Here is an 11,431-nt window from a genome sequence, read left to right on the forward strand (position 1 = left end):
CACCGCCAATTTTCTCTTGTTGCGAAATTTCCAATGCTTGATTGTCAACCGCGTGTTTAATTGCGTGTAGCTGTGTGGAACAGTTTCGTGTCCTTAGCCCGAGGTCACAGTACAACGGTAAGTAAGGGGTGGTATGTCTAGCAGAGAACAGCGGTATCCTATATGTTGTCTCAACTTACGATCACCAATTCTTGTGACCTTACAAACATTGCTGGGTGAGATGGTTCTTGCTTTTTCCTGTCGGCCTCAGTATTTCGTTTGTTTAATGCGGTCATGGTCCGGGTAGGATCCAAGGCAAACAATTCCAACGTCGCTTAATACTAAATATTCTTACAGGAAACTGAGGTTATTTGACAATTGCTAAATTATAAGCTTCCACACATTTAAATTTTACCATGAAGTCAAAACGTCTTACCATGAAGTCAAAAAAGTCAAAATATATTGAAAAAAACACACTTCTAAGGGGGCTCACACTTGGGTTACACGTTTAAAATGCGGTGTTGCTTTTCCTTTTAACGTTAACGACACACACGCCCAATGTATTAATCATTACTTACGGTTATATTAACTTTGTTGCAGGTTTGCAGGTTTGCATTCTACAGACCACGAGAATATGTGTACACCAGCTTTACTTTATCGCGGTTGTGCAAGAGAATAAGGCCTTTTCAGTCTTTTTATAGTTGGTAGGCCTAAAGCATTTTCTCACTGAGAATTTTAACCCTTGATTGCGGTTAGGACGAAAACTTTAGCAGACCCTGCAAACATAAAATGCGTTGTAGTTGCATTTTATGTGAACTTCAAAGTTACTGAGCATATACGGTTGAAATAATGTACCATTGTCGGTTGGTTGCAGTGGAATTGTAAAGGCTCTTGGCCTAGGACATGTTGTGGTTTATCGGATAAGGCTATTTTCGTGTGAAGTGAATTTTAACAACATTTCCTGTAATGTGTTTTATATCAAGTGGGTTTTAAATGTCGGTGTATGGAACATGGTAGAAATAAAGGGACAGCCATAAATAAAGCAGGTTGGTGAACTTAACTTGTAGATTTAAGGATGCCTTTTACGATCTGAGCAATACCGACAATAGAAACGACAATAGAATAGAACACATATAAAAGATCACTAATGCGAGTCTTGGCAGTTGGTACTCATACTTGCTACTTACTCTTACTCCACTAGACAAGGAGTGGTTCAAAGGAGCAAGCGGTCCGTAACAGGCAACCACAGTAACATTATAATCCCATGTGGTTCCGACAATGCCATAAATGCTAACCGTTAGAACAAGTTATGAATAGAAGACCCAGGTGTATTAAACACATGAGTGGTTTCCAAGATAGACCGATGGACAGGAGGGCAAACGACATTAAAGTAGCTCATTTCTACCAAGGGTTAAAGTGAGTCGTTATTAGTAATAACTTATTACCAAGCATTATTCGTAAAATACACAAACACAACACTAAAAAATTATTAAATTCACGTCATTTCATCACAAGAAATTGCATTCTGAAATGTTCCAATTGTTAGCAGACAAAAACTGTAAACATCTTGTGTATGATTGTGTTTTGTCTATTTGCAGCATCAAATGATTGTAGAGAATGTTTCAAAATTGTACGCCCTACCGTTATCTACTTGTTCACTTGATCTGTTCACTGTGTGCATTTTCTACATTTATGCTCATGCCATTACAGAGCGAATATCTTTACAAGGTTAGTGGTTGAATTTTGGAAACTAAACGCAGTTTGAAAAGGAAAAGCATCTCGTGATAAAGCAATGGTTCAATGCGTTAAGTAAACATTTGTCTCAGTACCACAACTAGAGCAAATTCCAATCTGTGTTCTGATGTGGAAAAAGCGGCAGAAGGAATTGTCCTGCTGCCGATAGTCCCAACTGGGCAATTACTTGTGCCATCATTAAATTGTTAAAGTTGAACAGAACCCTTTACGGACAATCCCCTTGCCTAATCAATACTTCGTTTATTGACTGCGAACAATCATTTCCAGTCAATGATGTCATTGCATCTTTGTCCACACGAACGATTAATCATATGTGCATGTAGAATGAGTTGCCACTACTATGTAGTAATTTAGTTGTAATTCCTAAATTATTAAAATGGATATAGCATAAACCTGAAGCCAGAGTGGTAAATTTTCCTCGAAGGAGCGGAAAAGATTTAAAACAATCCAGCGATTTTTAGATTTGGTTCTTAGCGAAATGCCAAATGGATTGTGCTTGGACAAAATTGCCCTCTATATTGTTGTGTTTACTTACCTTTATTTGTCATCGATGGCAAAGGCCAGCAAACTGTTTGGCGCTGCGAACTGGTGTACAGGCAGACTTATTTGCGAAGCAACCCTCAGCGTAATAGCGGCTGTTCGGTGCAACAACCATCTAAATCAGCGTTGCTTACCCGAGGATCATGTCCCCCAAGAGAGCCACAAGGTGTTTTCCAGGGAGGCACAGACATATGAAATCACTAATGATAAGAAACGATTTGTCAGCGGTGTTGTGACCTAAAGCTTTTCAAACGATATTAAACCGTGAAAGGTTTACCTTCACCAGAATGTCCGATTTAACATTTTTTACGTGGTTCGAAGCCAGGAAGTTTCCGAGATACGAATCCTGATCAGTTTTTTGTGTCTGTGCATGGGTTAGGCGCCTTGGACCGTTCGGCCAAGTTCCTGCCCCCGACTCACATATTACTGTTGACAGAAAGTTGCCGAGTCTCATAACATCACCCACCGAGTTACTACCGAGTGTGGAAATAGCACGTCGTCAGCGACCGATCAAGTCGTAACCAAAGAAGTTTCCAAGTCAGTGTAAACACTTCAATCCAAGTTCGAATTTTGACAAAGTTTTCTTTTGTGCTATATTACACATAAAACTACATCTCCTAAAAATACGATATAGCAGATAGGAACATCTTTACCAGTCACCCACTATCTACCACAGATGGACATTGGAGTTCGACATGACCATGTATATTCCTGCCAGCATCGCTGGGATCCTTGTAACGTCATGGGGTGACAAAGTCGGTCGCAAGATTGCCATGACTATACCGTTATTGGGGATCTTGCTAAGCAATGGTATTATGGCGGCGTTTATTTCTTTTGAGTAAGTTAAACGCTAACATCATAACGTTTGAGCGGAGTTCAAACAGTTTTGTTTTTAGTTGGCCATTGAAGACACTCTTTCTGTACAATTTTGTGGCTGGATTGGGGGGATATTACTGGACCCTACTCATGCAAGGATTTGCATATATCAGTGACATAACACGAGGTGATAACAGAGGAATCAGGTGGGTAAACATTAATATCTACGTATAAGTAAACCTGACAGTCGAAATCAATTTTTTTTCAATATCTGCCTACACCCAATAGTGTGAAATTCGTCAATGTCTTTGTGCATAATAGGATGGCTATATTGGACACTTGTTTTGGAATAGGAGGTGGTGCAGCTGGGTTGAGCAGTGGATATTGGATCGACAGCCAAGGTTACTTTGCCCCAGTTCTGGCTTGTACTATCATTGTTGGCGCATCTCTTTTTCTCATTCCTCTACTGCCCGACTCTCACGAGTTAGGACGCCAACTTGCGGACCAAAAAGGAAGTGAGGCAAATGTGAATGCGGACAATACATTAACCACTTCGACGACGCCTTCCTGTTATGAAACCAGTGACCACGCTAATAAGACATTCCCAAGTAAGTAACCAGTTAGAGTTGGCCACATAAAATTGGAAAACAGAGTCGATGTGTTTTAAATCAATCGGTTTCTTTTAAACTAACGTCTTTTGTAGAGAGTCCCAAGAAGGACGGTTACAACCTTATAGATCTCATGCGCTCAGTATGGAACGTTTACAGTAGCGAATTCAGTCAATGTGACAAATGTCACGTCGATGATGATGCTTGCTACACTGTCACGAATACTTCGTCAGGTATATTCTTAAAATAGCATGGAAACAAAATATATTTTAACATTGCAAATTTACCAAGTTAGATGAAATGTGTCCACATGGTGGCGGCAAATATCCTGGTCGAGTTTGGAGAATGTGGTGTTACTTGATTTCTTACAATTTCGCGATGTTTACAAGTGTAGGATCGAGTAGTTTTCTCACAATCTTTCTTCTTTCACAACCTCTTTGCTTTAACCTGGTGTTCATTGGCATTCAGTCGGTAAGTACACAAGTCCACTAATGCACATCTCATCGAAACTGTTTCGCATACAGATTTACCATTTATGAAACTTTTGCAGGGGGTACAGTTTGCGACTGTTGCTTTTACACCTTTACTCGTCATAATGTATCAACGTCTTCTACTATTTTCAAACAACTTTATAATTATGTCAGGGTTTGTCGGTTGGTTCAGCTATGCACTACTTATGTCATTCGCAAATGAAACATATCTGGTATTCATAGGTGAGTTAAATTCATAGACGTGTTTAACATATAAAGGCTATGTACAGCACGGTAGCTGTTTAGAATTTCCTGTTGGTACTAGCGTTTACGTACTATAGTCAAGGAAAAAGTGCGTTTTTAGCCAAACCTACAAATTAACAAGCAAATTATTAATTGCATGCCGGATAAACACTTGCTGATCGCTTTTAGTCTACCATGTGGGGTACCTGTCGTTTATCGAAACTTTTGTTTTGGTGATATTTTCAAAAGTTTCCGACAATGCCAGCGTTGTGATACAATCTAGGTCAGTGGTTCTCGACACTAGTGGTCCAAGATGACTTTTTGGGTGGTCCACAGAATGAATTTGCCCCCTATTGAATTTGGTGATAAACTGAAGATGATTGTATATATTGAAAAAGGGGAAAAATGTTAGTTGTTAATAACTTTATCTCATATCTCGAAAATCGGTTTAGAATAAATATGCTTCAAGCCAAACTGTTTGTCACATATACTTACTTCAATCTTGCTTAAAAATGGAATGGTCCCCGATAATATTTTTACTGAGCCAGTGGTCCATAGCCTGAAACGAGCTGAGAACCACTGATCTAGGTGTTATAAATTGTAGATCCAACTGATTTTAATTGTTGCAGCAACCGCGATGTTGACATTCGGAAATTCACACCCATCATACATCAAGGCACAAATGTCTAATCTAGTATCAGAGTACGAGCACGGTAAGCATCTCGTTTAAAATGTTAATTCGCAACGGTTTGCACCTTGGCAGGCTTTAATTCAACGCAATATTGCTGACAAAACAATCAGTTGTACTTTTCAGGAGCCTCGTTTGCCTTACTGTCTGGTTCTTCAATTCTTACTTTTCTGGTCGCCACTGTTACTTTTTTAACAATTTACTCTTCTACGATTTCTATCTATCACGGATTTGCATGGCTTTTCGCGGTCTTCGTGTTAATTGTTCCAATGGTGTTAATGGCGTAAGTAAACCGTTCACACACAACTTGCCAGTGGCAAACCTGATTGTTGTTTGTGCAGGATTGTGTGGATAGCAGATAAACGGATACGAAATAGGTCAACTGCTGGCGAGCGCAAGTCTCGTCTTTCCTGATTGATCCTTATTGCATGGTTGCATATATTATTTACAGTAAACTTTGTATACCGAGGTAGTGATGATAAAGAAATACGTATTATTTACAATACTATTCATCTAAATGGTTCAGATAAATAATGTTATTATAAAAGTTGTTGTGTTTACAGTTAGTGCAGTTGTTAGTTATGTCTTTATTGCATTTTGTCTCGTTACGTTTTTGACGTTAAACCGTAAATGGTTTGCAAAACGCTTCTGGTTTATATCTCATCTGTTGTAATTACAACTTGTTCCGGTCATTACAGCATTTTATTATTCAACGTTGTTTATTAAACTTTATTCTTTTTAACATTGTTCCGATTAAAACAAAGTAGTACATTGTTCAGCGTATCTTGTGACTTATCGGATAAATTGACATGAAGTAGCCGAGATTTAAGTTCACTTTACCTATCGAGCAACGATTTTGTTTTAATTAAGAATTATAACGTAGAACGGTTTTATTGTTTTAGCCAGCTAAGTGAAGAAACTAAAAAGCGAAAAAGTTTCTTACGTTTTGGTACAGTTGACCAAAAACCAAAAAAAGCATTGTCCAATCATTTCGCAAGCTTGTTTTGGATAAAGCGTTGTTTAATCATTAAAAGTGTTGAAATCGAATATAAGCTTGTAGGAAACAATTGTTTTTCTTTGTTCGATAAAAAATATTTTGCAGCAAATATTACCGGCAGTGACTATAGTTATAGGGACCTTGAGCAAAGCACTGTTTGTTAAATGTAAGCAAATCTGAAGTGCATTGCTCGTTAGAAGGCGAAACAGCATAATAAAATACAAGTCGTTACTGTAATAGTGAAATATAACCTGCTATGACTGGCCTGGGGGCAGAACTGCTTGGCAGGCCTCCCTACACAAACAAAACATAAACTGTGCAAGCGTGGGTTTGTATTTGTAGTTTGCAGCAGACTGTCGTTTACAATGCATGTGGCATATTGACAACGCAGCATTATTAATGACAAAGTCCATTGTAAACGTTCAAAATGTGTGTTAGAAATAAGCTTTGCTTGTCAGCAATCATTATTCGTTCAGACCGTGCTGTATTTATTAAGTTTATCATGAGAGTATTTGTAACCATAACAGCAATCAGATATTGCTCTAAACCAGCGGTTCCCAAACTGGGGTCCGCGGTCCTTTAGGGGTCCGTGAGGCAATTTTGGGGGGACCGCGAAGCGGTTGAAGTAATTCTATAATCTTATTTGGCGTCAGTTTGTGCCACTAAATAAGTATAAATCAAAGTAGAATTGAGAATCAACTGTCTCCATTGCTTAACAATAGCCTTTATTGAATGACAATTATCAAAAATGTAATTGTTCGCGCACATGTAGTGCATTTGTCCTGTTTGTGATGTCACAAGCTGTGTTTGGATGACTTTTATGCGCAATTTTGCATAACTGGCTAAAATCCTGCAATCAACTTTCGTTTTTATGAAATACATATTTAGGCTTAAGGACCGCGAGCCCTCAAAATAATGGCAAAGGGACCGTTTTGACAAAAATATGAAAAAGTTTGGAAACCGCTGCTCTAAACGTTCGTGCTAAAATGGTGCAGACCCTAAAGCCCTGCTAGACTAACCATAAAAGTCAGTTAAACAGGTCACTGTGGAACGCTTGCTTTTATGCTCAAAGTTGATGTGAAAAACTTGTGTCCAACATATTCGCCACTGGAAAACAAATGCCAGTTTAGAGAATATTTCAAGGGCGACGTATTGCCAAGTAATGTTGTAAGTAAGGAAAACTTTTTATCAAAACTGTAATTTATCTTTCGTAACTATTTGTCTTTATTCGGGAACTGGTAGTTGTTTCACAATTTTTTTAGTTGAGCACCAGGTCCTTGTAGGTTAGTAACTAATTTTAAAACGTGAATTGAACTGTCTTTTTTGGGTCTTTATTTACTTAAACACGATAACCCGATTTGTGCTAATATTTAGACAGTCTAACACTAAAATATGCAAAAATTGGTTAGTCATTTTGGAATTCCTGGGACAGAAAAGCATTTTTGACTCCATAAAGCAGCATCGAGCAAATGTTCATACAAGGGACAGCATATGTACTGAAAATAACTAATTGAACTGGATGGCCTGTGTATCAACAAAGGCGTCTTTTGTATTGCTGTGTTCAATCATTCTTATTGTCACGTATGGCACTTTACTGCCGGCTGTTTTTAGCACCCAGATTGTGTATTGGGTAAGTTTTGTCGCCAAGGACTTTTTTACATCTTTGTGGTTAATTTGGACCTCATGAAACCATTATCTGTTAACAGAAAGTTGCCGAGTCGCATAATACTACCCACCGAGTTACTGATAATTGTGGAAATAGCACGTCATCAGCGGTTGATCACCTTGTAGCCAAAGAAGTTTCCAAGTAATAAAAGCTTTTTTATATTTCAAAAACTTAAACATCGTGACATTAACTCTAGCAATCATCTTCGGTCTTCCACAGATGGACATTGAAGTTCGACATGACCATATATATTCCTGGCAGCATCGCAGGAATCATAGTGACTTCATGGGGTGACAGAGTCGGTCGAAAAAATGCCTTGACAGTACCGGTTTTGGCAATCGCTCTCAGCAACGCTTGTATGGCGGCGTCCATTTACTTTAAGTGAGTAAAATGCCTGATGCATTGACACATTTATCGCGAGGGATTGAACTTTTTTTGTTTAGTTGGCCGATAAAGTCACTTTTTCTGTACAATTTTGTGGCTGGATTGGGGGGATACTACACGACTATGCTCATGCAAGGTTACGCTTATGTCAGCGACATTACACCAAGCGATTTTAGATGAATCAGGTATATAAAATCTGTAAAGATATATATAAAGAGCACACATAAACTCGATTGTTTAATCTTTTTTTAATCGCGATATTGCTTATATTGCCCAATTTCAGCCACTTTTTATGTGGCCTTTGTACATTGTGACAACGTCTTACCGTTTAATAGAATGGTGATTCTGGACACATGCTTGGGTATAGGCGGTGGTGCAGCTGGGTTAAGTAGCGGTTATTGGATCGACAGTCAAGGTTTCTTTGTTCCTGTTATGGCTTGTACCTTCATGGTTGTCGCATCACTTTTTCTTATCCCTCTGCTACCCGACTCCCACAAGTTGCAACGCCAACTTTCGAGCAACAAAGAAAATGAGGCAAATGTGAATGAATATCAAAATCCAACTGTTTCAACGACGTCTGATTATGGATCATGTGACCAAGTTAATAAAACAATCGACGGTGGGTAATGAATTGCAACTGAACATTTTAAAAATATGTATTTTATTCAAAATGTTAGTTATTCGAAATTTTTTTGAATTTTCTTGAATAATAAAGTTTCCAATTACATCTTGTGCAGAAAGCCCTCCGACGAAAGGTTACAACCTTATAGATCTCCTACGCTCAGTGTGGAATGTTTACAGCAGCGAATACAGCCACTGCGACAAATGTCACGTCTCTGATAATGCTTGTAACAGTCTCACAAAAACTTTGACAGGTATGTTTTTAAAATGTAGAGAAATAAAATCCTAATATCTAATTTTCGAATTTACTAGACAAAAAGTGTCCACATGGTGGCGGCAAATATGCTGGTCGAGTTTGGAGAATGTGGTGTCAATTTCGCGCAGTTTACTGGTACAGGGTCGGTTGATTTATTGACAATTTTTCTACTTTCACAACCGCTCTGCTTCACCCCGGTGTTAATTGGCATTGAATCGGTAAGTACATAACTGTAGCAAAGTAAATCATTTTTGAAATCTACGTTGACGTTAAAGTTTGAGTTTTGTCTATAGTTATATATTTCAAATCATTAAATCAACAACTAAATAATTCGTGTTTTTCAGAAGTCATAAAATACATAGAAACGAAATTCTTTTCCCTGAAGTTTTATATTAAAACCCTAATGCTTTTTTTCGCAGTGGAAATTCACTTTTAAAATAGGGCTCAGTACACCAGCAAGTTATAAACCAAAACGCTTTATGAATGTCTAAAAATACCTCAAAAAATCTTTGTGACATAATAATTGTATCACTTATATCGCTGAATCTGAAACCCTGTTTTGATGGGCTATTGCAGTGGTTCCCAACCTTTTTTTATCACATTCCTCCCTTTGCCCATTTTCGAACTATTTATTCCTCCCCATAAGACGAAAAACAAATATAACTTAAAAAATTATAGCAATTTTTAATTAGACCTTCCAATTAGGGTTGTCCATTTTAGAATCGTTTACAAATATTCTGTAACATTTTCAATGTATTTTTTTTACAGTTTTTATAAATTCCTCCCCTGAAATGATAAAATTCCTCCCTCCCCGGTTGGGAACCACTGGGCTATTGCAATAGCCTGTATTTTTCATTTATCTAAATTCAAAACGCATTTTTATGCAGGGCGTGCAGTCTGCGATTGTTGCTTTTACTCCTTTACTTGTCGTGGTATATCAACGCGTCTTTTCATTTTCGAACAACTTTGTAATTATGGCAGGGTTTATGGGCTGGTTCAGTTATGCACTACTCATGTCATTTGCAAATGAACGGTATATGGTATTCATAGGTGAGTTCACCATATTAAGACCATGTATGCTGTAGTGTATATAAGTAGTGTGAAAAACGAAAAAAAGCGACTCTCTTACTTTCAATATTTAATCAACACCAGCGAGTTGCTGATAGCGGTACGTGTGTATATTGTGAGACGCACTTCGTTTATGTGGACTTCTATTTTGATGATTGTTGGTCTAATTGCTTTGTTTGTTATAGCAACTGCGTTATTGACATTTGGAAACTCACACCCACCATACATCAAAGCACAAATGTCGAATCTAGTGTCAGAGTACGAACACGGTAATGAAAAGTGTTTTGTTTCGAGTGATGAACCCTTTAAAGCTTTAAATTCCGAGGAATTTATCTTTCAAACGTAAAAATGTGTGCATGTTTATTTTTCAGGAGCCACATTTGCTTTGCTGTCAAGTTCCGAAATTCTTACTTTACTGGTTGCGACTATTACATTTCTAACTTTGTACTCGTCTACGATTTCTATATACCACGGTTTCGCATGGCTCTTTGCTGCTGTAGTGTTGATTATTCCGATGATCTTAATGACGTAAGAAAAGTATGCATGCACAGAACTCAGCAAGTCAATAACAATCCACATTTTTGTTTGTGCAGGGTTGTGTGGATTGCGGATAAACGAAGACTTAAACGGTCGCTAGATGGCGATATCCTACCTATTCTTACGTAAAATGATTTTCATTATAGTTACTCTTTAAAATTTGTGTGATGTTTAAATAAACAGTAATTCTCCCCAAGTAAAGGGTGAAATGATTTGTGTTTTTTACTTTGTTAATTTTGTCGATTGATTCAAAGATTTAATTTTATGCTTTCACGATGCAATAAACCTTTGAGGCCAAGTTTATAATGTACTTGAAGCAGGTCTTTTACTTGTGTAGTTATCGTCCGCCATGCTTCCTTATTTATAGCACTTTTATGGCTCCCCTGTACTTACAATTTCTTTTTTGTTTTTTGTGCTACATTGTTAAAACCTTGCCGGGTATGTTTTCGTTTTTGGTGTTTACTATATAATTTTGCTGGGTTTGGTTTGTCACCCATCATCACAACGGAATGGGTGGTAAGGAATTTATTTCATTTTTAGGTCAAGTTTCAACGCCCAAGGGGTTTATTGTTGCTTTGGAACAAATAGTGAATCAACCGAGTTACACAAATCAAACTAAACGTTTTTGCTTTAATTTTCGGATAAGTTGGCTAAAAGCATTAAGGAAACCACTTAAACGCAAAAAGCAAGCGAATTTGTAAAAAAATAAGTATGGTCGCCACACACACAGTATTTTGACGGTTATTGCATTGCTTGAACTCGATAACCTAAGATACTTGTCATAGTAGTATAGACAAACCGGT

At 37.8% G+C, this 11,431-nt stretch overlaps 2 protein-coding genes across 2 annotated transcripts; both read left to right on the forward strand.

The window, feature by feature from the left end:
• The first annotated feature begins 116 nt into the window (after positions 1–116).
• LOC145238412 (uncharacterized) lies at positions 117–10,927 on the forward strand. The gene is made up of 16 exons (XM_080101598.1): positions 117–1,707; positions 2,711–2,811; positions 2,951–3,112; positions 3,171–3,296; positions 3,412–3,698; positions 3,794–3,931; positions 3,994–4,169; positions 4,249–4,411; positions 5,041–5,124; positions 5,213–5,453; positions 8,557–8,746; positions 9,080–9,241; positions 9,911–10,073; positions 10,277–10,360; positions 10,463–10,619; positions 10,685–10,927. The coding sequence occupies exons 1-16, from the start codon at positions 1,597–1,599 to the stop codon at positions 10,755–10,757; spliced, it is 2,418 nt and encodes an 805-aa protein (XP_079957724.1). The 5' UTR covers positions 117–1,596; the 3' UTR covers positions 10,758–10,927.
• LOC145212686 (lysosomal proton-coupled steroid conjugate and bile acid symporter SLC46A3-like) lies at positions 7,279–8,329 on the forward strand. The gene is made up of 4 exons (XM_080080909.1): positions 7,279–7,726; positions 7,803–7,903; positions 7,982–8,143; positions 8,206–8,329. Exons 1-4 carry the CDS (start codon positions 7,616–7,618, stop codon positions 8,324–8,326), a joined length of 495 nt encoding a protein of 164 aa, XP_079937035.1. The 5' UTR covers positions 7,279–7,615; the 3' UTR covers positions 8,327–8,329.
• Positions 10,928–11,431: the final 504 nt, after the last annotated feature.

Source organism: Phallusia mammillata, chromosome 1 (assembly GCF_965637545.1).
Source record: "Phallusia mammillata chromosome 1, kaPhaMamm4.hap1.1, whole genome shotgun sequence".
NCBI classification, from domain to species: domain Eukaryota; kingdom Metazoa; phylum Chordata; class Ascidiacea; order Phlebobranchia; family Ascidiidae; genus Phallusia; species Phallusia mammillata.

What these genes read in the sequence shown, in the direction of transcription:
- LOC145238412 (XM_080101598.1), top strand. Translation starts at nt 1,597, where the DNA reads ATGTTTCAAAATTGTACGCCCTACCGTTATCTACTTGTTCACTTGATC. An exon ending in AGAGCGAATATCTTTACAAG is followed by an intron (nt 1,708 to 2,710) that starts GTTAGTGGTTGA and finishes TACTGTTGACAG; the next exon opens with AAAGTTGCCGAGTCTCATAA. An exon ending in AGTGTCAGAGTACGAACACG is followed by an intron (nt 10,361 to 10,462) that starts GTAATGAAAAGT and finishes TTTATTTTTCAG; the next exon opens with GAGCCACATTTGCTTTGCTG.
- LOC145212686 (XM_080080909.1), top strand. Translation starts at nt 7,616, where the DNA reads ATGGCCTGTGTATCAACAAAGGCGTCTTTTGTATTGCTGTGTTCAATC. An exon ending in GCACCCAGATTGTGTATTGG is followed by an intron (nt 7,727 to 7,802) that starts GTAAGTTTTGTC and finishes ATCTGTTAACAG; the next exon opens with AAAGTTGCCGAGTCGCATAA. An exon ending in GTAGCCAAAGAAGTTTCCAA is followed by an intron (nt 7,904 to 7,981) that starts GTAATAAAAGCT and finishes GGTCTTCCACAG; the next exon opens with ATGGACATTGAAGTTCGACA.